At 40.0% G+C, this 24533-nt stretch overlaps 2 protein-coding genes across 2 annotated transcripts; both read right to left on the bottom strand.

Moving 5' to 3' along the window:
* Positions 1 to 1771: 1771 nt before the first annotated feature.
* LOC106914596 (uncharacterized) lies at positions 1772 to 7412 on the bottom strand. The gene is made up of 10 exons (XM_014981467.2): positions 7251 to 7412; positions 6997 to 7184; positions 5885 to 6025; positions 5591 to 5729; positions 5048 to 5231; positions 4445 to 4586; positions 3700 to 3837; positions 2953 to 3011; positions 2289 to 2365; positions 1772 to 2138 (listed from the first exon to the last, which is right to left on the bottom strand). Exons 1-10 carry the CDS (start codon positions 7359 to 7361, stop codon positions 2070 to 2072), a joined length of 1248 nt encoding a protein of 415 aa, XP_014836953.2. The 5' UTR covers positions 7362 to 7412; the 3' UTR covers positions 1772 to 2069.
* An 807-nt stretch (positions 7413 to 8219) lies between these two features.
* LOC106914595 (uncharacterized) lies at positions 8220 to 24440 on the bottom strand. The gene is made up of 18 exons (XM_014981465.2): positions 23885 to 24440; positions 20271 to 21999; positions 18589 to 18650; positions 17529 to 17567; positions 16383 to 16649; positions 16034 to 16308; positions 15739 to 15941; positions 15519 to 15653; positions 14518 to 14616; positions 14399 to 14442; positions 13386 to 14269; positions 13096 to 13274; positions 12878 to 12934; positions 10339 to 12759; positions 10157 to 10247; positions 9591 to 9707; positions 9381 to 9502; positions 8220 to 9291 (listed from the first exon to the last, which is right to left on the bottom strand). Exons 2-18 carry the CDS (start codon positions 21720 to 21722, stop codon positions 9256 to 9258), a joined length of 6483 nt encoding a protein of 2160 aa, XP_014836951.2. The 5' UTR covers positions 21723 to 21999; positions 23885 to 24440; the 3' UTR covers positions 8220 to 9255.
* Between the last annotated feature and the right edge of the window lie 93 nt (positions 24441 to 24533).

Genomic DNA, 24533 nt, shown 5'->3' with positions numbered 1-24533 from the left:
AAAATTATGTCCGATTCAGCAGCTTTTATTATTCTAGAAGCTTAAATAACAATGTGATCAAATTTTATATAAACAGCTGAGCACAATGAAAATAAAGGAACAATTAATCCAATCGGACCATTTTTTAAAAATAAACCTCTAATTGCATCTTTCATTCACCGTTTTCATTAAGACTGATTAAGTTTGGTAGCTTTTTTGATTTCATGCAAAACTCTCACATAAAACTTCCAGATAACAGAGTCAGAGAAAAGATTTGCTGATTGAAATGACAGATTTCACCCGTCAACCAGCAGCTGGGTGTCCAGAGCTCTGTGAAGCATCATCACTGCTTTTACATCAGGTCTGCATGTCAGAGGAGTCAAATGTTTCATGCAAATTTAGTTTGGTTGCCGTCATTTATTTACACAACTCTGAAGTGTGGACACTAATGTAAGTTTTAACACACGAAGTCACGATGAAGCCTCGTTCTCTGAAAACCTGCAAATTCCTCCATCAATTAACTGTCTTTTTTTGCTTCCATTAAATTAATTTTAAACGTGTATTGTAGAGTAAAGTGGATTTTTTTTTTCCATTTTAAGGACCAAAACAACAATTATTCATGTAAGAAACAAAAAATTAAAATCAGGCGATTTTCCAAAATCAGTTTCTTTCAATAAAAAACTTCAAAAACTTTAACAAACTGCAGGTCTGTGTGTCTGTTTCTGGTGAATTTTTGGTTAAAACATGTTTGTTTTTCATTCAGTGGGTAGAAAATCCAGAAATTTTACTCAAGAGCAGAAATACTTCATAATAAAATTATTAAAGTAAAAAGTACAGCGTAGTAAAAATACTCCTAAAAGTAAATATTTTCAAAGAAGTTACTCAAGTAAATGTTATTTATGGATGGGAATTATGACCCACCAGATAAGGTCAAACTCCAGGCTTCAGCTTCCTTAAGGTTTGCTCTATACGATTGTTTTATTAAGCAAATTTTGGCTGTGTGAACCAGACAGACTTCCTATGGAAATCACCCTCACAGCTGCTGATTTCCATGTTAGAGCTGAACTCTGTTGTCTCGAGTTTCCACAAGAAACATGGCAGGCGGCATGAAGGACGGCGTCGCTTGATCCCCTGTAATCTGTTCAAACAAATTCGGGCGTTTTCACACCCGATCGTCCTGTAGACTCAGTTGGATTTGAGACCAAAGTTGCAACATTTGATGCATTTCCAGTTGGTGTGCAGGGCTGGGTGAACAACATGCCACCCAAACGGAGGCGGCAGCTCTCAGCTGCTGCAGGATTTCCTCCTGCCATGCTGCGTTTGAGTTACCAACAAACTGTGTGTCATGATCCACACGTGTTTGTGTTTTCTTTCTGGCCATTTCCAGGTTTAACATGCCACAGTCTGCCAACTCTCTGTTGTTTATAATTGTCACTAGGGTCTTTTCGTGTTAGTCCACCGACTCCTTGTGTTGAATTTCTCATGCTGCGTTCACACCGCAGGCGACCCACATCTGACTTTTACACGTCAGGCTGAACGGTGCGATTCCAATGTTTTCATCCAAATAAAATCAGATTGGTGGCACTTCAATATGCAGGTCATGCCACATGTCATCCAACGTTTACCTCATTCAAGTTTCAGTGTTTTACTTCAGCAAAAAATATTTTTTTACATATTTGTTAAAACTCTGAGCATGTTTCGACAGTTTGTTAGGAAACAGATCATCTGTGAAGAGTCTTTAAATTAAATGATGACATTAATCGTCTGAAGCTATAAAAATGAGTGCAGATGATGAGCAACACTAAAACACTTTATTTCATATAGAAGAAAGTTATAAAAACACAAAAAAATATAATAACAAATAAGTTGTTCATCAACCCGTCCATCCATTCATGGTCTGCACCAGATTATTTTTAAATGCTCAGGAAGGAGATTTGATCCTTCTCCAGCAGATAGCAGACAGATTTCAACTTCTTTCTGTTGAATCACAAAAAATATTTGTGATTATTAACGTAACAAAAAGCGAAAGATCCCAATTTCAGGAAATGCATCAGTGAGCAGAAGTACAAAGAGTGAGTCCCAAATTTAAATCAACCCGTCCTGTGGAGGCGAACGTTCATGCCTGTGTGCAGCCCTCGTCTGGTCAATTCATCCTTAATCTGGTGAAAAATAAACAAATACAAATAGTTTCATCAGTTCCACATAAAGAGAATGATCAGTGTTTGTCCTCAGACACTAGAAACAAACCAAACTAAAAATCTGGTCTTTAGTTGGCAGGTGAAAGCAGCAGGACCAACAGAGTCACTGACCTGTTTGACCAGAGCATCGTAATCGTTCTCCAGTGATAATGAAGTTGAGATCCGTCCTCTCAGAGCCACAACGTAATCTGGAGACACAGAAGTTTGAGTCGCTGTGATTAGAGGAGCTGAGTTTGACAGAGGGAAGGTTGGGTTGGTTTAATGTGGTTATTACGATGAGAGTGGAGACGATCCTGAACTTAAATGTTGAACTGACCTCCACAACTTGAATTATTACATTTTGAGCTTGAAATTTCATGGTTTACAGTAGAGACTCAGATTTTTCGGAGAAACTCCAAATAATGGGCAGAAAATCTGCCATGTCTGGGATTTTTTCATAGAGCATAAAATGCAACTTGGGTTTGTAAAAGTGCAATGCTGCTTGACTTTCTGTTGGCTGGTGTTCAACAGAAGCGCCATTTGTTTAAACCAGGGGTCCCCAAACTTTTTCCTGCGAGGGCCACATAACTGTTCCCTTTTCTGGTCGGGGACTGGTCTTAGTTTTTCAAGAAAGAAATCTTAGAAAACTTTTGTTGACGGGGGAGGAGAGTAAAACTGTGGACGGGGGGGCTGGATTACTGCTGACGACATCTTTGCGTTTGTAGATAGATTTTTACCCAGATCAGATTTGGAAATAACCAACAAAATATTCAAAACAAAACCAAAATTAACTTACAGTTTCCAACGGTGACAGCAACACATCGGAGTTCAGAGTGGTAGGTATTATAGTTGTAACTGTGGAAATAAACCAATACAGAAGATTAAATCACATGTTCAGATTTTGCCTCAAGAGGTCCTAAAAGAGACGAACCATGAATTTGTTTCTGACCATTTCCAAGATGTGGTTATTGAAAAGAGTACATTAAAACACACTGTCCAGATGTGGCTATTTCTGATTATTTTAAATATTAGTATTTTTGAACCAAAGCATTTAGCGCCAGTCAAAGCTAATAAGATAAAACAAAGCCTAAAAATAAGACCACAAAGCAAAGCACACAGAAACAAATTAAGAATTTAATTCAAAACACAATAAAATGATGCAGTTAAAAAGATAAAATCAATCAGTGAAGAAAAGTGGTGTTAGGTTCTGGACTCTACAGGACTCAGTCTTATAATGTCTTATAATCATTAACCTGTTCATCCACAATTCAGTCCTTAAGTATGCTGCCATCAGACTGATGCTTCTCAAAGCAACAGTTCGTTTAGTTTAAATAGTTTTTCCAGGTTTAAAATGTTAATTTATTCATTGTTTCTGAAATGGAGTCTCTTATTTGTATTAACTGAGAAATACCTCTAAAAATTTAGCTTAAATTCACATGAATCTGGTTGGTGATCACTTAACTGTTGCTGTTTAACATGTTCAGATTGTTTCTGTCCATTTTGAAGTTGTGTGACGTCCATCCAACATTAAAGCAGCACTAACCTCGTCTCGACAACAAAGCAGATGGGGTGGCTCTGTCCACTTTCTGCTGCGGTTGGTGTCCAGCTCAGGGTGAAGCTTCCTGATCCGGATGAACTCTTAGATACATTGTGAGGCCCGCTGAACAGCAGTCCAGTAACGCTTTAACAGGAAACAGATACTCCCGTCATCATGCAAATATCAGTCGCACGTGAAAATGGCTTGCAAACAGCTGCGCAATTATATAACCATGCATCTTTGAAAAGCAGAAGTGGAGCCTTCTGCACAACCAGCAAGAATGCAGCAAGAGGTTTCTGGATAAACAATAAAACATTTGTCTTTTCCAGCAGCCATTGTACAGCACATACAGCAGTAAAACCAGCTTACAACAAAAGCTTGAGCTCCGCTTGGGTTGCTAAGTGACAGGTAGTGCCTGCTGATTCATGATGTTACATTCCTGAGGTTTTTGAAATGGCTCATTTTCCAGATACCAAAAAAAAACAAACTTATTGCCAAAAAACAGCTAATTGGGTTTTTTTAAGTGCTTGATCTGTTTTCAGAAGCAGTTGAGACTCAAAAACGAGCAAAATGTGTGTTAAAATGTGTTTGAAAAAAAGCATCAAATAAATCTATTTTCTGTTCCCATGTTTATATCTTGTGTTTTTATTGTTTATGTTTGTCAGGAATTTGCCATTCAAATTTGCTGAAGTTATGCATCTCTGCAGCAAAGGTCAAAATGTGAAACCTGGGATATGGTTCCCTCACTTACGTGGAATGAGTTGCTTCTGCTCTGATGTTGATTTCCAGCACCTTATTGACTTGGATGAATTTCTGAGCTCTGTTGTCTGGGGTGGGAGGCAGAAATCTGGCCACATAGGAACCTTCTGCACAGGACGGCACCTCAGGAATCACTGAGGAGTTTTAGCAGGAAACATGAAGTCAATTAGTGCAGCAGATAAAATAATACTTTAAAAGAATCTTTCAAATGGTGATAAAAGCACCAAATTTTCCATTGATACTCATTAGATCCCAGAGGGCCATCATTTTCAAGATGGCCACCACAAAGGGTATATAATTGTTACATTTTGTTATAAATATGCACAGACTGGCCCAATATAGAGGATTCTGGAATCAAACTACATATTTTTGACCATTTGAAAACCAAATCTGGGACTCTAAAGTCTCAGCATTTATGAGGTTCAACAGTTTGACTCCAATTTTTCTGAATATCTTGGTGCAGAATGAAAATTCATGCTATTTTTGTGTTTATTTAGACAAAACATCTGCAATGCACAGAGAGAATTTAGGTAATTAAAATCAACAAAGGCCTTTCGTGGCTGTAGAAGAAGATGATCTAAATGTGGGGTTGTACCTTTCAAGGCAAACTGTAAAGGTATCTTGCTGATGGCGTCGCTGGTAGTTTTCACTTCCTGTGAGCCGCCGGTTTCAGTCAGAGTGATGGTCTGTCTGGGAAAATCTTCTACCACCAGCTGGACTGCGTAACGCAGCTCAGAACTGGTGTTGCTTACAGAGGAGCTGAATGTCAGAGAACACGACTGCAAAAAGACAGAAAAGAGACCAAAATATTCAAAATGACAGAAAGTTAAATACTGGATTTAATTTACATCCACACTTATAAATTACTTATGCTGATTATTTCTAGATTCAAATCTGACTGCAGAAGGAGAACTGAAATGAAACTGGAGATGGTAGAAGTAGATTTAGCACAATTAATGACAACCTAACAATCTACAGCTATGCTAAATATAATATTTAGATGAGAAAACCAGGTTTAATCACAGCAGTAAAACATTTCAGCGACTGCATAAATTAGAAATTCACAAACATATTTTGTGACTTTCTTGATCAATGAAATCAAGACAAATGATAAATTACACAAACATTTCCTACTTACTGAGGAGACATTGAGGACCGGCGGGGGGTCACAGGGGTTGCACTCTGAATCTGCTGCGTTTCCATATCTGCATTTAACCTCGTCTCCGTCAGGGTCAAAGGCCAACAAGTTAATGGTTCTAGGGCAGTTTACAGGAACTCTGAAGGAACATAACGGAGGATTACAGCCATAGTTGAACGATGCCCAGAGGGTATGAAGAGTCGCATTTAACTAAATTCAATAAAACGTTGAAGTTTGCAATTTGAAGTCGACTTAATTAAAACATGGCAAAGATGCTAATGCTAACAGAAGTACCTTAAAGCAGGGAGGATGGTGGTCTGTGGTGATGTGTTGGGTTTGCCGATGTCGGACCGGTTCCTCAGTTCAACAGCAGCCACAGCTCTCCAGTTTCTAACACCGTTTAAAATGCTGTTTATCCACGCTCCGCCATCCAATCTGCAGTGGGAGTTTACGTAGAAGTACTCAAACTTTACAAATGATTTGATGTAATGTATGTTTCCATATTTGTGAGGCCCAACAAGGAAAGGTGTATTTGTATTTCCAGGAGCTGATAAACCAGAGACATAAAGTTACTTTCGCCGGTTCACTTTTAATTGATGCGCATTGGAGATGTGGCTGCGCTCTCGTGGGTCCGGTCCAGTGAAACGGTGTGCGTACCCTGCGATAATATCCTGCAGGCACTCCTGGAGTACTCTGTACTACAAATGTGTGTAAATTAATTAATGAATAAAAAAAGTTCAGCAGCCTGATGGCTGAAGAGTAGAAACTGTCCCTCAGCCTGGTGGTTTTGCTCTGGATGCTCCTCAGCCTCCTGCCTGAAGGGAGCAGCTGGAACAGCCTGTGCAGGACGGGAGGAGTCCTTCATGATGAGGAGCCTCCTCCTGCATCGTGCTGCGTAGAGGTCCGAGGTGGAGGAAAGGCTGGAACCCACAGTCCTCTAAGCAGCAGTGCAGCTACCGTGCCACAAGGTGAGCCAGGTGCAGAGAATGTTCTCCACCACATAGAGATAGAAGCTCCATATTTGTATTGTATTTAATCAAGTCTAGAGAACCACAAAGTGCTTCACACTACATTCAGTCAGCCATTCATGTAAACATTCAGTCTGATGGTGGGAAGCCAGTGAAGTGATAGCTGACAAACTCCTACCACCTCTGCCCATTAGGTATTTCAGCTTCCCAGGTTGTATTTTATTTAGAATATTTTAGAAAAGCTCTATGTTGTATTTCTTCAAATTATTTGGACTTACGTCCCTTAGAACAGGTGAATCCACGATATACAGTGTATATCATGACATTTAAAGTCTAAAATGTAAAAATGCAAGTTATATAGGTAAGTTCAACACTAAGCCTGTCAACTGTCATTTTAAATGGTCAGACTACATTTGGTGAGTCATTAAATGGACTCACTTAGTCTGAAATCCAGTGTTGTTGGGAAGCTGATGAGTTATGACTCCTTCTGTCTGACACCATTCACCGCTGACTTGCTCCACTTTGGTTAATGGAAGCATCCGAGTCCAAGACCCACAGTTGCCTTCGCAGTCCCAGGTGTCACTCTGTGAGCACTCAACAAAATTCTGCTTGTAGCGAAGGATCACCTGTGAATTACAAAGACGTTAAGCAGCATCAAAGGCAGCCGTAAGTTACAAACAGAGCCCACTTACTGATACAGATCCGTCAGTTTGAGTTTCTCCTGGGTAGTAAGTCATCATAGTGCCAAGAAAATGTGAAGCTTGTGAACCGCTGACCAGCAGTGACAGCACCAAGAGAAACATGGTGGCAGAGTGAGCGTCTCTACACGAATACTGAGAAACAAACTAGTCAGGCGAATTTAGAAATCCAGTGAGCCTTTACATAGTGATCCAGGAAGTTGCTATCCACGAGGAAATGTTCCACAAGGGATTGTTGTTGAAAAATTCAAAGTGGAGAAAATTTGGTGAACACGGAAGGGGAATCAGACTTCCTGGCAAACCTGTAATGAATGAATCTCATGTAGTTTGATATGGTCAGTCAGGTTGGACGGGTTTCACGGCAGCCATTTTTAGGTCTTTCATGCGAAGTTTTCTTGAATAATTATAATCTGCATTTGCCTACTGTTGTACAACGCTCTGCGCAAAACAGTCAACAAGTTACTTCCACAGAAAAACATCCCTGCAGAACAAACATCCCATCTTGATGCTTTACAGCAGAAGCTTAATGAAGCTTAAAGAGCTTTGTGTAATATTAACAAACCCAATATTAGACTTTTCCACTAGACTTCAGTGACGAGCTGGTTCAGCAGTTTTCACTTTGTTTTTAATAATCAGCCGACACTTAAATGTCATTATATGACAATAACTACTTCAATGTGCTTTCATAAAAACTGATACAAACAAAAGAATTATCAAGAGACGAAACTTAAGCATGAACAAAGAGTGAAGAATACAAAACTATCTCAGGATCAAAACAGGTGTCATTTATCAGGCAGGTTTTCATGAGTCATTACAAAAATTCATGTGAAAACATGGATGAGACGTAACTTTCTTAAAATAAACACGATTAAACCGGTCATTCATTGTCAAATATTAAAATTGCTTAAGTTCAGTACTGTTGTTCAGGCATTCAACACATCATTCACAAAACTCCAAACTACATTTTTCTTAGTTTTGAAGTTTTTATTTTCAGGTTAAGAAACAATAAACTTCTCCATAAATTTATAGATGACATTTCTGGAATGAACAGAGTTTAAATACAGAACCTGTGAAGAAAATATACAGAAATGAAGGAGATTTTTAAAAAAGGATGGAAAGAACAAGGAAAGGATTTTGGAAAAGCAGGAGAGTTCAGACACAACTAGCTAGCAGAAGCTACAAGCTACTACTAGCAAGTAGCGAGTAGCGCCTAGCATCTATAATAGTTTACAGTTTGAAGCTACTAGCTAGATGCAACTATCAGCTACTAAATAGTGGTAGACAGTAGCTTCTGCTAGCTACTAGCTTATAGTTCCAACTAGTAGCTAGTTGGTACGGGCATCAAACAAGCACTAGATTCAAACAACCTACTAGTTACTACTAGCTAGTAGTTTCTGTACCAATTAGTGCAGAAGCCAGGAAACAAGAAAAGACAGTAAGGAGGAGATGTGGACGACACAGGAGAAAGGAATGAAGGTCAGGAAATAGGATGCATAGAAGAAAGGGAAAAACAAGAAAGATGACAATGGAAGGAAGAAAAGAGAAATTAGGGCACAGGGAAGGAAAGGAAGGAAAAAATAAACAAACAGCAGAACCAAAAACAAGAGAGGAAGGAAGGTCACGAAAAAACAAAGAAATAAGGGAGTAAGGCAAGAAGAAAGAAGGACATCACATTTACAAAAAACGGATAAAAAATGTTCATTATCCAAAGACTTTTCCACACTTTCCCAGAACGGAAAGGAACGTTTGTTTCTTTAATTTCCCCACTTAAACTTTAGAATACGTCTGTCAGTGTTTGCATCTAAAACTAAAGAAAGCATAAAAAACATCTAAAAGAAAAACGATTTAAAAAATGTTCTCAACTGACTGATAGCATCATGGTGAATGATGAACACATGAAATGGGTGGAAGTCTCTGGTTTCTCTTCTTATAGAAAAATTAAGTGCAGTTGTGAATTGATCAATCGGACGAAAAATTCGTGGACACTTTGAGTCGCCGTTCATGAAGTTTTCAGTTTTAGCTTCTGGTAATGTTTCTGAGAGAAGAAAACAGAAAATGGGAAACCAAGAATGAGCCAATAATTAGTTTTATAAGTGTTTTTGTTTTTTATGCGGTTGTGCGTACCTGCAGGTTGTCGTAATGTTTCTGGCTGCTACAGTGGATTTTCTTGGCGGTGCTTTCATTCAAATAAAAAATGGAGCACAAGTTGCAGAAAAATCCAGACTTGGGGACAACGAATTCCTCACCTGGAAACAAACAGGGGGAAAAAAAACATGACTATGAATTTCAATCTCTCTTTCTTTTATCGTTTCTCTAAATGTGTGAGTTTGTCACCCAGAGGATTGCTGGGGTTAAATGGCGGCAGCTGGAAGTCCACAGGAACACTTGGAGACTGAGAACGGGATCGCTCCGCTTCGGGTTTGGTGAGATCTTTCTCCTGTTTATCAACAACTGAAGAAGAACGAAAACATCTTACAACTTCTCCTCGTTCGCCAAGAATTCAAATCAACTACTTTGCAAATAAATCTGTGCTAAAGTCCTTCCATTTCTTGAGTTTTCTGATTTTAGACATAATGAATAAACACCACAGCTAGAATATCCAAATCACAGTTAAACTTAACCGTTCTACAACCTTGTGGCTGAAAAAGTCCATGAAGCCATTAATTCACTTTACTCAAATATTTTTTTTCCAACTAGTTTGGTTCAAGTTTTGTCTCAAGCGAACATTAATCCAAATTTTAATGAACACGTCGTAAATTCTGGCTTGGATTCTAATGGAAATTATCGTCACAGCTGAGAAAAGAAGCCAATGATCCCCACTGATGATGTCTGAATACCAACATCCAGTGTGGGCTAACGGCCTGCAGAGCCATCATTGCTTCATAACTACATAAACAAACCTGTGTTGTCGTCATGTTTACGTTTAGAAGACTTTGAAGTTTGTACGTTTTCCTCCTTTTCTTCTTTCTTGTCATCTGAAGTCGACAAATTCTACAATGAAACATTAACGGAGTTAAAAACGATCATCTGAGCTGTTTAGTTTTATTTTGTTTACTGAATCAAAACTTTAATATGTTTGCACCTTTACACGGTCCACTGATTGCTCCCGAGTTCTCTGCTTTTCCCGTCGATCCTCGTCTGCCTCTTTAGGAGCAACAACCTCCTGAGTTTCTTCCTCTGCGATCTCTCTGTTGTAAGTCGCAGCAGCCGACGCGTCTTTCCCTCCTCTCTCAGGTAGATTCACTGACTCATCAGTAGCTCCTTCCATCGACTCTTTCCTCTTCTCTTCTTTCCTAAGGTCTATTTTTGACGTACTCCTCTGTTTCTCTGCAGGCTGATCCTCTCTAGCGGCCCCTGCTTCATCATCCTCCTCTCCAATAGGTCGCCGTGGATCTTTTATCTGTGAGGAAACTGTATCGTCATTTGCAGCCATTTCAATTTTTGCCTGACTTTCTTTCTGCAGGCTGGATTCTACCGTCATGGTTTTTTCTTGATCTTCTTCTAGAGAATCTACAATCTGATAAACAGGCTCTTGTTTTTCTTCCTCAGTTTGTTTTTTACTAGTTTTACTGTCTTTATTTGGTCTTCCCCTTCTTGGTTTCTGTGTAGTTGGTTGGTCATACTCAACATGGTCCAGTTCCTGATGAGTAGCGTCCGCCTCCCCAGTGTCACTCTTCTTTGTTGGTGCACTTTCCTTTAGGGGAACATCTTTTTTTGGAGTTTTCTGTTTTTCCTTAGAATCTCTGACTGGTGTGCATCTTCTTCTTGTGGGGGTCTTGTCTTCCTTCGTCTTAGTATTTTCTTCAGCTTTCTTTGCTGTGTTTTCTCTTCTTCTAGTCGATCTCGTCACCACTGGTTTTTCACTGGGACTTTCCTCTTCCACAGAGTCTAAAACTGTGAACACTTCCTCTTCTTTGCTGTCAGATTTCTTAGTTTCTTCTACAGGAGGTGATGTCTTCTCATCTTTTCTGTTTCCTCTGGGTGTTCGTCTCCTACTACAACTCCCTGTGGTTGAGGGCTCTTGAAGTGAATCGTCTTCAATGGAGTCCACAACTTCATAGACCATTTCCTCGAAATCCTCAAGACTCTGTTCTTTTTCTATCTTGCTGTCCTTTCTTCGTACTGCAGGCTTTGTTTTGTCCTGTTGCTTTGGTAATTTTTCTTTTTCACCTTTAGATGTTTTGCTTTTTGACTCACCTTGTCCAGTTGGTTTGGGATCTCCAGAGACGATTTTACTGTCTTTCGTTGCTCGTTCTGATTCCGTCTCAGTTTTTTCGGGTTGATCGTCCAATGAATCTATGACCTTGTAAGTCTCTTCATCTGTGGGTTCACCCTCTGCTTTAGACAGAAAGTCAGTGGGAACTACCAGTTTCTGGTCTTTCAAAGTGTCTTTGCTGCCATTGTGGTCTTTGTTAGAGGTCTGACCAACCTCTTTGGAGGTTTCACAGACTCTCTCTGATAAAAGGATGTCATCTTTTTGTTTTACACCACTGATATTTGGAGTCTGGTTGGTTTCTTCACTCATCACTTGGTTTTTATCAGATGATCCGACAGAACTCTGGGCTTCTTTAGCCTCATCATTTTCAGAAACCTGCATCCTTGTGGGAACTTCTTCTCCATCATCAGCTGTGGCAGCCTGATCTTTAAGTGCACCGTCCTGCAGCTTGGTGGACTCATCTACTTCCATTTCCTGGCATTCATCTGATGGGCCGTTGTCATTATCAGCTCCCTGTTGAACGAGATGGTCCTGCTCAGGTCCAGATATTTGGATTTCAGTTCTTCTGTCTTGATTGTCATCCTTGTTTTTCTGTTCATCAGATTTTTCATTAATTGAATTAAGAACTTGTTTATTCTCATTGCCCATCGTCTCCTGTGTGCCATTTTTCTTATCCTTTGCTTGGGTTTTCTTCCTCTCGATGGATTCATTCTTTTTTGCGGAACAGCTCTCTGCTGACACATGGTGGTCAGACCTTGCCACTGCACCCTGTGTAGGTTTTTCATCCTTTTTATGCACCGACTGAGTTTTTACAGATGATTTAGTGGCAGCTGCTGGTGAACGGACACTTCCACCTGCGGATGAGGGTTTTGATGACCGAACGGGAGGCTTACTCTGGTTTGACTGAGATTTCTGACCAGAGGAAGGTGGAGTTTTCCCAAACTTTGAAAGTGAGGAGGAACTTTTAGTTCCCCTAGCAGACTTAGTTTTGGTTTCAGATTTCTTGGACTCATGGAGGCTTTTTTGCTTGTTTGCTGATGACGAAGTGGATCGAGAGGATGAGTTGCCTTTTGAAGACTTGGATGAGGAAGAGGCCGACTTTGTTGACGTCTTTCTGGAAGCTGAGTACTGCTTGTCTTTTGTCTCTCTGGATGTTGGCTTAGGTGAGAAAGAGTGATCTTCTACAACCATGTCTTCAACGTCTTCATTAATTTCATCAACTGTTACAAAATCTCCAGAGTAAAAGTCAAGCTCATCAAATTCTCCTAAAGAATGTATAGTTTTGTCCTGGGTGGAGATAAAATGGCAGACTTTAAAACTATTTATGTCAATTTTGTAACCAAAATGCAAGTAAGATATTGTTCTCATGTACAAAACAGACTAAAAAGGGGAGAAAAATAATTACATTTACTTTTGTGTGTGGTGGGCTTTTCTGTTTTGCATCCTCAGGAGTCGTCTTGCTCTGCAAAACAAAAATAAAACAGTTTAATAATTTTCCCTGATTAAAAAGCAACTTAACTGAGTTTAACAGTTGAGCTCTGAGTAAAAGTATTTATGAACCACCTTCAACACTTGATCGAGAATCGAGACTTATTTAGAAAGTCTAAATAAAGCCACCATTACCTCTTTGTTCCTGTTTTCAGTTGTGGCTCCTTCAGTCAGTCTGTTCTTGTTCATTGCTGCTGTTAAAGTCTTGAAGCTGTTATCATCCACATGGGGAAGTTCAGCAGCATTTTTGCCCGGATCACTGACAGATGTTATGGTGGAGGATTCAGCAGAAGCTTTTGCAGATGTTTGAGAAACTGAAGAACAAAAAAAACACAAGATTTTCAAGGACCTGACTGAGCCCGATTCACACAGAACATCACAACACACCAAAGCAATTCTTTTTTGTTTTTTTAGTAGAAACTAACCTTGCTGTGTATCTGTCTTCCTTAGAGACCATTTCTGCTTTTCCTCAGCTTCAGTTTTGGTTTTCCGATCTTCCACAGAAGTTGCAGTACTTTTCTGCTTCTCTGATGAGGCTTTCACAGATTTCTCTTCAGATTTCACAGGTTTTTCTTTAAATTTAGCTTCAGATCTCATAGGTTTCTCTTCAGCCTTTGCAGATTTCTCTTCAGACTTTGCAGATTTCTCTTCAGCCTTTGCAGATTTCTCTTCAGCCTTTGCAGATTTCTCTTCAGACTTTGCAGATTTCTCTTCAGACTTTGCAGATTTCTCTTCAGCCTTTGCAGATTTCTCTTCAGACTTTGCAGATTTCTCTTCAGCCTTTGCAGATTTCTCTTCAGCCTTTGCAGATTTCTCTTCAGACTTTGCAGATTTCTCTTCAGACTTTGCAGATTTCTCTTCAGACTTTGCAGATCTCTTTTCAGCTTTGACGGTGGTTTTTGGTTTAGAAGTTGATGTTTTTCCTGCTACGGTTTTGTTAGGCTGCTTTCTGACCTGTGATGCCTTATTTGGTGCAGATTTGACACCGTCTCTCACAAGTTTTGAGTTTGTCACCGGTTTTTTAGCCTTATCAGCAGGGGGTCTCTTTCCTGCAATCTTGGATTTTGGGACCACTGAAGCCTGATTTTTCCCTCCAACCGTCTTCCCAGTGCTTTTCGCCTTCATACTGAATTTGCTGACAGTTTTAGAGACCTTCTTTGTTGCGATGCCTTTTGCTTTGGAAACCAAGACTTTTGCTTTTGAGACAAATTTGCCTGCTGTGGTGTTTTTAGTCTCAGACGATGCAAGCTTTTTAACTTTCACAGTGACGTGGGATTTGGTAGTTTCAGAACCGGAGACACCAGATTTTCTGTGAAGAAAGTCAATAAGGAGAGAAATAGAAATGAAGCACCTTGGCAAACTGTTTTAGTTCAAATTTATTCTCATAATCTCTGTTTTTTTAAGCATTTCAAACTGGGTATCCTGAGGCATAACTTACTTCTGTGGAGCTGTCTTCTGCAGAGACTTCTTCAAAGTGGTGCCCTATAAATAAACAATATGTTGTAAGTGAGCAGTTGACGGTGTAACATTAGTTTAGGTCCAGACAAAGTGAAGTACCAGTGGTCTGTCAACAGAGATGGGCAATCCCTTCACGTTGCATCTCGTCAAGCACTGCAGTTTTTTTGCGTCCTCTGCTTTCTCAAAAATCACACGCGCCTAGAGGAGAAAACAACAAAACAAAATGTTCAGCCACAGCAAGGTGCATGGATGTTCTGGAGTGGCCCAGTCAAAGCCCAGACCTCACAGGTAGAGAATGAGCTTGAGCATCACTCCGTAGTGGAACTACAACCAAAAAGGCATCTAAATAAATATTGACTTGAGGGGAATGAATCTGTCATTTTAGGTTACTGTATTTTCCACACTATAAGGGACACCGGATTATAAGGCGCATAGAATAGACGCTGCAGTAGAGGCTGGAGTTACGTTATGCATCCACTAGATGGAGCTGCACTAAAGTGAATATCAACAAAACAGTCCGACTCAAGGAGAGCCTTCCGCGACTGGGCCGGGCATGGCCGGACGATGGTCACCCTTCTCGGTTCGCACACAGCATGTTCGTGGAGAACGCAGTGCTAAATGACTTGCAGACGACCTGATTCTAGACGCTCGGTAGGTAGATAGGTCAGTCAGACTTTATTAATAGATTACAAACCAGCGTTCTGACAACTATCCCAGCATGCACCGCGCGCTTCTTCTTCTAGGGGCGAAAATGAAGCCGGCGGCTGCTTAACGTAGTTGCTAGACCTGTTGTGGCTCAATATTGGTCCATATATAAGGCGCACCGGATTATAAGGCGCAGTGTCAGCTTTTGAGGAAATTGAAGGTTTTTAGGTGCACCTTATAGTGCGGAAAATAGGGTAAATATTTTTGTCATTTTGTAAAAATATGTTTTCACTTTAAGAAGGGATTTCTGTAAGTTGTTTTTTGTCAAACATACTTATTTTGTTGATCCCAATTGATTTTTCAAAGCAAAATAAATAAAAAACATACTTTTTATAGGCAGAGTATAACAAAATATGCAGATATACAGTATATAAAGGAGGAAAGGAAATACCTACCTTCTTTGTTAATCTGTACATAACTAGCGATTTTACTTTTCCAAATTTCTCCAAGGATTCGACCATGTCGTTGTGCGAAAGAGAAGTAAAAACACCAGAGAAATTCACCATGCAGGGAGACATGGATCTACCAGGCTGACCCAGGAGAAGATAAACAAAATAAATTAATAAACTGCTTAACAGATAAAAATAGCAGCCATATTGGCTAAATGAAACCAACCGCTGGCATTGTTGAAGAGCTTGTCCCGCTCTTTGGGCGGCTGGACGTGGCCTTGGATGATTTATGGGAAGAAGTCGTCTTCTCCGTCTTTGAGGACGACGAGGCAGCGGAGGATTTTAAATTCACCAGCTCAGCCAGTAAAACGGGAGCCAGAGTTTTAACCATGGCCTCCAGGTCGGACTGTTTGGACAAAGTCTGAACAGCTGGAAAACAAAGAGGCATTTTGTCAACTAAAAGTTAAAGAGTTTACCAACTTCTTTAAATGCAAAAGATTAAAACTCGTTGATTTTCAAACCTTTTTTTCCCAGGATTCTTTTAGCCAGCCTGTCGGCACTTCTGGACCTCCTATGCCCTGACACTGATCTCTCTCCTGATGACCGCCTTTCATGGCTTCTCCTCGGTGACGAGCGTTTCTCGTAGCTTCTTCTTGGAGACGATCGGCGCTCGTAGCTTCTCCTCGGTGACGACCGCTTGGCTTCCCTCCTCTTGGGAGAAGACAGTCTGTCGTAACTTCTTGAACGTGAGCGGTAGCGTGACAAAGTTTGGCGATCATAAGAATCAGAGCGGGGCCTAAAAGGAGGAATTAAAACAGTTTAATACCATAAAATTCTCTTTGCATTTTGAAAATAAGTTTTTTTCCACACCTGTGAGTGTGTTTGGAGGCATGCGGCGACCGTGATCTGCTACTCCGTCCCTCTCTTCTTCTACTTTCAGAGCCATGATGGTGGAGCGGACTCTGAGATCTTGCAGGACTAAATCTTTTGTCCCGTTTTTCCTTTCTGTCCTCTGACCCACGTCGGCGGTGAGGAGCAGGCAAACGCGATACGTTCTTTTGAAACGATGTCTGTCGGCGGTTCTGCAAATTATGGCCACGAGTTGCGTGTTTAGGATGGGAATCTAAAGCCGAAGCACTAAAAAAAAAAAAAAAGATTAAAGTGCAGTTAAAGCAAAACCTTGGAAACAGCACGATAAGACGACATAAAAATAAACCTACCACATTGAACTCTTTGCAAAAGTGCAAAGAGTTACGCATCAGACAGCGTCAGCTGCGGCAGTAAAGTTGTAAAAGATTAAATCTTTCTTTAGGATAATATTGACCTCTTAAGATCAAAGTGTTGTGGTCCAAACTTTGGTCTTTTGACATCCGAAAACAATTTATCTTCAAACATATTTAGTTCTTTGTCCTGACAGATCTATGGATGAATTTCATCCACAGTGAGTCTTCTGGACAAACACTTACCTGATGATAGAAATGCCAACAAAGTATAAAATAAGTAAAATCTACCTTGATCACGAACATGAAGACTCACTCTGGATAAAACAGATTTGTTTGATCTGTGATGATAAATTTTACTATGTTATGTTTTCAGATGTTTTGACTAAATTAATGTTAAGATGTCATAATGAAAGGTATGACAGCTTCCTTTGGTTGGGGTGTTTCATGTAAAAGAGGTTTTTTTGTTTGATTGGTATACTTTGTTTATTATACTTTTGTTGAATTATTTTTAATTTTGACATTAAATGTATACACACCATAGTTTTGATTGTTGAAAAACTAAGTCTGTGTTTTTATGCCACAAATAAAGTTCTTTTGTTTTAAAATTATGGTCTCAGTTTGGTCCGTTGTGCCATCGGATAAAAGGTCTTTCCAATCCAAGCTAACAGTCAATCTCTTTCCCTTCACTTCCCCTCCAACAACACAAACAGCAACATGCAAATATACACCAATATTAATGCACCATGCATCCCTAATAACCATGAATGCAGTCCAGTTGAAAGGCCAGAGTTACCTCAAGAAATCTGGAGTCCTCCCATCCCACTCAGGGTATCTGTGGAAAATTAAACATACCAATTCAAATAAAAACTTCTGGGATTTGTTTGTGGACAATAACAGGGAAAAAAACAACCCTGCAGAAGAACAATGGATGTAATCCAACATATAACATCACGCTTCCGATCGAGTCGTTTTTAAAATGGACCATGAGAGACTGAAACACGACTGGCTGGAGTTTGCACACCAATCCAGGAGCGATATGCATTGCACAACAATGCATTTTCCTTGACACCGATTGGCTGTTGGCCTTACAAGTGGATTTTCTGCAGTGCCAAGATGGCTTCCTCTATATTATATAGGGTATTTTTGGGGATTGATTTGGCAGTTATAATCTATTTTAGAGGAGATCTCAAGCATTTGCAGATTTTATCTATTCACAGGTGGCTGTGGTCCCTAACCGAAACGAATACCAGGAGTCCATTGCTCTTGTTCTTGGTGTCTGCTTTGAACTTGTATCCGACCAAATATCCGACTTATATCAGACCACAATGAATTGTTTATCTAAGAATTTAGGTTTTCCCAAATTTAGTGTTTTACCACCTTGTAGGCAGATATAGTAAAACAGAGACTGTACTGGCTGCTGCAAGTCATGATCTGCCTGTATTATTTGATCTGGTCTGAGAGTAGAGCTTGAACATCTCCAGGATAGAGAATGCTAGTCAAACCATTTTTTTAAAAATTCAAAGACTCACGTTTATGACAGACAATAACTTTTTAGACAATGTCATCATCATTGGATGGCCTTCTAAAATATGTCAGAACCACACTGACATATTTTAGAAACCAAATTATTGACTTGAAAGAGTAAAGAAACATGTTAACATCTGGCTAGCACTTCAACAAACATCAATAATAAGACATGAGTTATGTCAACTCAGACATAGCCTGAAAGACAAAATATCATCCAAACATTATAGTAGGGTTCTTGACCCAGCTGATCCTATCTTACAACACCCAAAAGTTCATTGTGGACATTGTCAAGTAAGACAAAAAGAAATTAAAAAGATCAGACTAACCTGTCCCTTAGTAGTGTGGTGTTCCCAAGATGAAGACCAGTATTCTGGTGGGAGAGCCAGTCCTAATCACAACAAACAAATGTTTTAAACACCATACTTGTTAGCATGTCGTAAAGCAGTGTTTCTCAATACCGCGCATCAGGGATCACTGCCCTGAATATTTTAGATGTGCCACCGGATTTGAGTGATTGCATGACCTCCTCTGCATGTCATCACCCACCTGTTCAAGTCAGGTGTGTGGCACAAGGGAAATACCTAAAACATGCAGCTCAATGGTCCTTGACGACCAGAAATGAGAAGTACTGCCCTAAAGTAAGTCGGTGAAACCTTTAAAAAGAAATGTTCACACATCTCTGGAATCTCAAATGTTTCGCTTAATGTCAAAACATTAAGCAACAAATGAACTAAACAGCTGTTTGCAATAAAAGAAAAAGAAATGCTAGCAAAATTCTGAAGGACCCATAATCTACAAAACCTAAACATAATCATATTACATTTGATCTTGAACACAACAATTTACAAATCTTGGTTAAAATAATGTCTTCAACATTTTCCCAAAGTCAGCAAAAGCTTGATAAACTCCTTAAGGGGTTTGGGCAACTCCGGTGTCCATCTTTGGTCTTCATCAGAATTTGAGGTTCCTGAAGGGTCATCTGGAAGGTGGTCCGCATCATGTCAGGACAAAAACATTCCAAGAGGGGAAATTATAGCTGAAGAAAGAGATGGCTCTGGGCCAGAAGGGGCGGGGGAAGCATTCCATCCATCGTCCATAGCCATTGGCCCTGGAATGGCGGCGAGTGCTTCTCTCCAACAGACACTGGGCGAGAGGCTTGCAAACCGCATGTCGATCACAGGGCAACACAGAGATACACTGGAAAAACATTCATAGACACACTCATAACTAAGTCAATTTAGAGAGACCAATTAGCATTAGCAACTTTTTGGACCGTGGGAAATCTGGAGAGAACGCACACATGCACAAGGAAAACATGCCAAGTCCATGCAGAAAGACCCGAGGCCGGGATTTAAACACAGGGCTTTCTTGCTGCAAGGCTCAGCAATATTTATATTTCAAAAATACAAACTTTAAATGAAACAAAAAGTTTTGTTTTAAAAATATGTCCTCTTCACTCCGACATCAGGAGTTATAAATGGTTCCAACGAAAATGTATCCTCTTACCTCCTTCGGTAATAAACTCAAACATCTGGTCAAGTCCCAATGATCTGTCGGCTATTCCAGATTGTTTTTGTTCATGTCCATAAAGCCGCTCGTTTCCATTTTCGTCAGCTGAATCACAGCTTGGTTCCACATCCTTTCATATGCAGTTTCGAAACAATCATGGCTAATCCAGTAACATCCATGATATCCTAAATAAATCTCTATAGGTCCAATTAAAAAGGGATTTTCTGATGAGTGTCAGTTCATCAAATTACTTCAAAATCACAAAGTTCAACAACTTTGAACTACAAAATAGTTCAGAACCATCAAAGGTAGAAACATTTTGGTACACAACCCTAAGTTTTGAATGCATTATTGTTAGAAGTCTAGGCTAAACAGTAATCTACGCCTTTCTTTAAAATAAGCTTGTCATTATGTCAAACAAAAAATCATCACGAATATGTCCAACACACACCAACCATATCCTACTTGCTATGGGAGAAATCTGCAACCATCCACTCACCTTCAAATTGGTACATTGTTTAATACAAAGAGAACAGGTATGAGGAAATAGTCTTGGTGTTGCTGCAGAGCAGTCTTCCATCAGGGCTAGCGGCGGCAGATGCTTTGGCGGCCCAGCACGAGTCATGGCATCCATCTTGCTTGGCCCTGGATTAGGTGGAGCAGGATGCATGTGTTGTAGAAATGGTGGTGGCTTCGTCGCAGGCTGTGGAGGTCCCTGGTGCCTCTGTAGCTGTTGCTTCAGTCCACCCTTGGTTTTATTCTTCATCTCCAAATCAGGAGCTTTTGAGGCTTGCCTTGTAGATTTGCACTGATTGTCATCATGACTCTGGACATTGCTGCCAATAAGCACGAGTCCAGGGCGCCCAGGATGAACTCCGCGAATCAAATTCGAGGGTGGTTTGGACAGCTGGGTTTCGGAGGCTGCCTGGTGAGCTGGTCCTGGGTTCTTGGATGGAACTTCAGGCATGAGTTGTCTTAAATCTGTGTCCTTGTTCAGTTGACCGAAAGAGGACAACTCTGATTTTGAGGAATGTCCATAGTCAATCACTTTGCTTTGTTTGACAACCGTCGAAGTTACTTGATCTGGATCCAAAACTGGCCCTCTGGAGGTAATCAACTCGACCATTTCACCCATACTCCTCATGGGTTGAGCTTCATCGTAGGATGTTGAGTGAACTGAAGTTGGCGCTCTCGTCTCCTTCTCCAGTCGGATTTGCCTTAAGATGAAAGGCAGGTTGTCGGGGGTGATCTGGTGTTCGGGGTATGACGTTAGGCAGTGCAGGTCTTCCCTCAGAAGCCCAAACTGCTGGAGGATGTCTGTGGCCGATTCTGAAGTGTATGTGGAGTGAATGGATTCCCAAGGAGGCGCAGATTTGTCAGACATACAAGTGTCATAATTACCCAAACTAACAAAGGACTGATTTCCACCTTCACCACTGCCTAGGAAGGTGGGTGGAGCAGAAGGATACATTTTTGACGATTCTTCCACTGAGGCCCAGTTCAAGGAGGTGCTGTCTCTCTCGACAATGAAGGGTATGTTCACTTGAGCAGCAGGAGGTGGCAAATATGACTGCATCCCAATGTTTGTGGATGGAAACGTGTCTCTTTCAACATTGGTAAATTGGGTGTTTTGGCTTGCAGAATTTTGCATAGCCTCCTCCCTGGCTCTGCTGATGTTCAAGTCCAAACGTTGGTCTATGTCCTTGTCTACTGGTACCGTACTTCTCTCAGGTCTGTAGTTTATTGGCAAACTCAGAAGGGACGGGATAGGTCCTCCAGATGGTCCACAGTTGATGGCAGTAGACCCAGAAGAGCCGGAATTGGAACCAGCACCAGGGTGAGGTGGTGGCCTCCGAGGGTTCATCTCCATTTGTCCACCTGGGTGTACATATGCTCCTTGGGGCTGCATCCTCTTACCAGGGTTGAAAGGATTATACATGGGATGAGACATGGTGTCAGCGGTCTTCAGAAGGGTCTTCAGAAGGTTCAGGAGACCGATGCCCACAGCAGTCGGCAAAGGTGGTTTTGTGGCTAAGTTTGGAGCAGGTGCGTTGGGAGTTTGTCGTTCAGGTCACAGGACAGCCGCAGACCAGGACGACATTGTTCATAGATCTAGCTGACCCAACTGGAAAGATGGAGCCTGCCCTCTGGGCAGTGGCAAGCTCCCGGGAAGCCCGCCAACATGGGGGGCTTCTTCGGTGCCCAGGAGCACAACACGGGCTGCAATTCTACAAAAGCAAAGAAAAGCTGAAAAGTTTAAAGGAACAGAGAATGGGATTAGAGACTGGGGCTAGACTTTAGCTTGGTGGATGAATGAAATCCAACAATTGGAAGTTCCCTGCCCATTAGCCAACTCTTCTGTTAGCTAGGCAGATATCTTAAAAAGATTCAGGTGTTCATAAGTGAGAAAGAATAGAAGGCTAATGTTTCTGCTATTTAATAATGAATAGAGGAAACACTGTCACTGGAATTAATACATCCCTAGAATGTGTTTGTTTTGATTTTGTTGTATTTGCTTAAGCAACTAAAAAAAATCTGTTAGCCACAGGTTTTTCATTTTAGATGGCTGTATCTGTTGGAGCCTTCTGGTTTACTACAATGACCATACCTTTTATGATACAATCAGTTTTAAGAGAATAAAATTATATATTTGTCTTGACAAGTCCTAAAACTCAAATGATCTGTAACAGAGCTCACTGGCTGGTAATAAGTCTAATAAAGACCTGGAGCCTAGAGTACAAAGGTTGCATTTTAAAATATGTTAATTTCAACAAACACATGGATAAAACATTTGCTTCTCCTTTTCTAATGGCACGTTTTTGAATTAATGTGAAGTAAAACAATGTGTACCATACATATTTGTGTCTGATTTTCAATATTCTGCCATTTATTTCAGACAACAGAAAGTGAAAAAAAGACAAATATGTCAAAATTTTGCCCTTACTTTACAGTATTTTTATTCTTTATTTTGTTTTCATAATTTATCTTTGAATGAGCCTATTTGTTGTTATTGCCTGAGACTTTTCTGCTGTTGGGCAGAAATTTCCCCATTGTGGAAATTTAGAATAAAAATCAAATATATTTTTATTCTATTCTAAATGTTTGTCTGGGTTTAAGCACACATGTATCTGATTTAAAAGAGTTTCCAACAACAAGACTTTCCTGTGTGAGGACATCGTTTTTATCGTGCAAGCGAAAAAAATCATAGAGGCCATATTTACATCTATTTGTATGTTTAAACAGGGGCTTGTCATTCCTCAGTGTGTAATTATTAGCATGTGATTTGAATGTACACAGGAATGATTTTGTGGGTGCTACTGGAAAAGAAGTATCTTTGTATTGGCTCCTATAGATTATACAGGAATGTGACTGGGATCAGTACACAAAAACTAAGCAAATTACATCAAAAGCAAACATTTAAGAGTTTCCCAGTTTAAGAATTCATAAATACTGATTTCTTGGTGGTTGCTACATGTTTTTTATATAAACTATTACGATAGTTTATATAAAGTAGAAGCAGGGGGAGAAGAGAGACGAGTTAGTAAGGTTATAGTCTGTATTAACTATATCTTAAATAATCTCCCAGTCCTTTGTGGTCTTTCTGGTCAGGGGTCAGTCAGGACAGCCAGTGTTGTGGTCAGCGAGATGATTCTTCGGGTGGAAAACAGAAAAATCCGGTATAAACTCTTACACAGCTCCATCCAAACAGTCTTCATGACAGTAGGGAGTTGCTACAGAGCTGCACGGCAAACGGGGGGAAAAGAAACCGAGGTATAATGGGGCTGTGCTAGCCCCATTTGACCTGGAAAATCGTATCTGCAGCATAAACAATTCTCACGCAAACAGTGAAATCACAGAATATAGTAAAACATGTGTTAAATAAATATCGAGACGCACCCTTAAATATGTCATATCGCAATAACATCTCATTATTTTTCATTCTGCTCCGTTAGTAGTCGATAAATGTTACAAATTCATCATTTTACATGAAGCAACGTTGATGCTAATATTTCCCTCGGCTACAGGGGAACACAACATAAACGGTCAAAATGAAACCCGAAAGCAACGACTTCTCATCATTCGGTATTTTTTACATTCACTTCAGTTACATACCACTCGGCAAAAGTGTGTTAAAAATCCACTTATCACGAACTCAAACAGCTCCACGGGTCGATTAAATATTTATTTTTAGCCTCCTCCATTCACGTCTTTCGTTCTTTTGCATCTGTGAACGGATATGACCTTTAAGTGTTTCCGGTTTGAGAAACTTCAGTTTAAAAGCACGAAAGCGAAGAACCATTGAAGGGGTCTGCACCATTTTCACGACGGCGTATGCCGGAAAACCACCTTTACAGTCATAAGACATTTTAGCCCTAAGTACTAACTAAATCTTTAGAACTTTACATGACTTATACATATAAGCTGTAGAAAATTTGTCATTTAGTGCCTTAGGACAAAAAGCATTTCTAAACCTAATAAAAAAGGTACTTAATGCAATTCTTCCAATAAAAAAACCCTGAAAATTGCATTTGTTTTAAAACTAAGCTTAAAAATAGCATTTTTAAGCTTAGTTTTTAAGCATTTAAAAGCAATATTTGATTTAGAAACGAAATTCAGATCAAATTCTTCCAGTCAGATGTTGCTGTTTAAGTTTTAATTAAGGCCTTTAAGCCGAGGAACAGGAGTTCAATTTTAATATGAACAAGAAAAAATGTTCAGGTTAAAAAGTGGCAAAAAAAAAAAAAGAAGTAAAACATAAAGA

The sequence above is a fragment of the Poecilia mexicana genome, unplaced genomic scaffold (genome assembly GCF_051168715.1).
Source record: "Poecilia mexicana isolate PSO_F unplaced genomic scaffold, ASM5116871v1 scaffold_18, whole genome shotgun sequence".
Classification (NCBI taxonomy): Eukaryota; Metazoa; Chordata; class Actinopteri; order Cyprinodontiformes; family Poeciliidae; genus Poecilia; species Poecilia mexicana.
The sequence above is the reverse complement of the archived record's forward strand: the minus strand, read 5'-3'. Positions and strand labels throughout refer to the sequence as shown.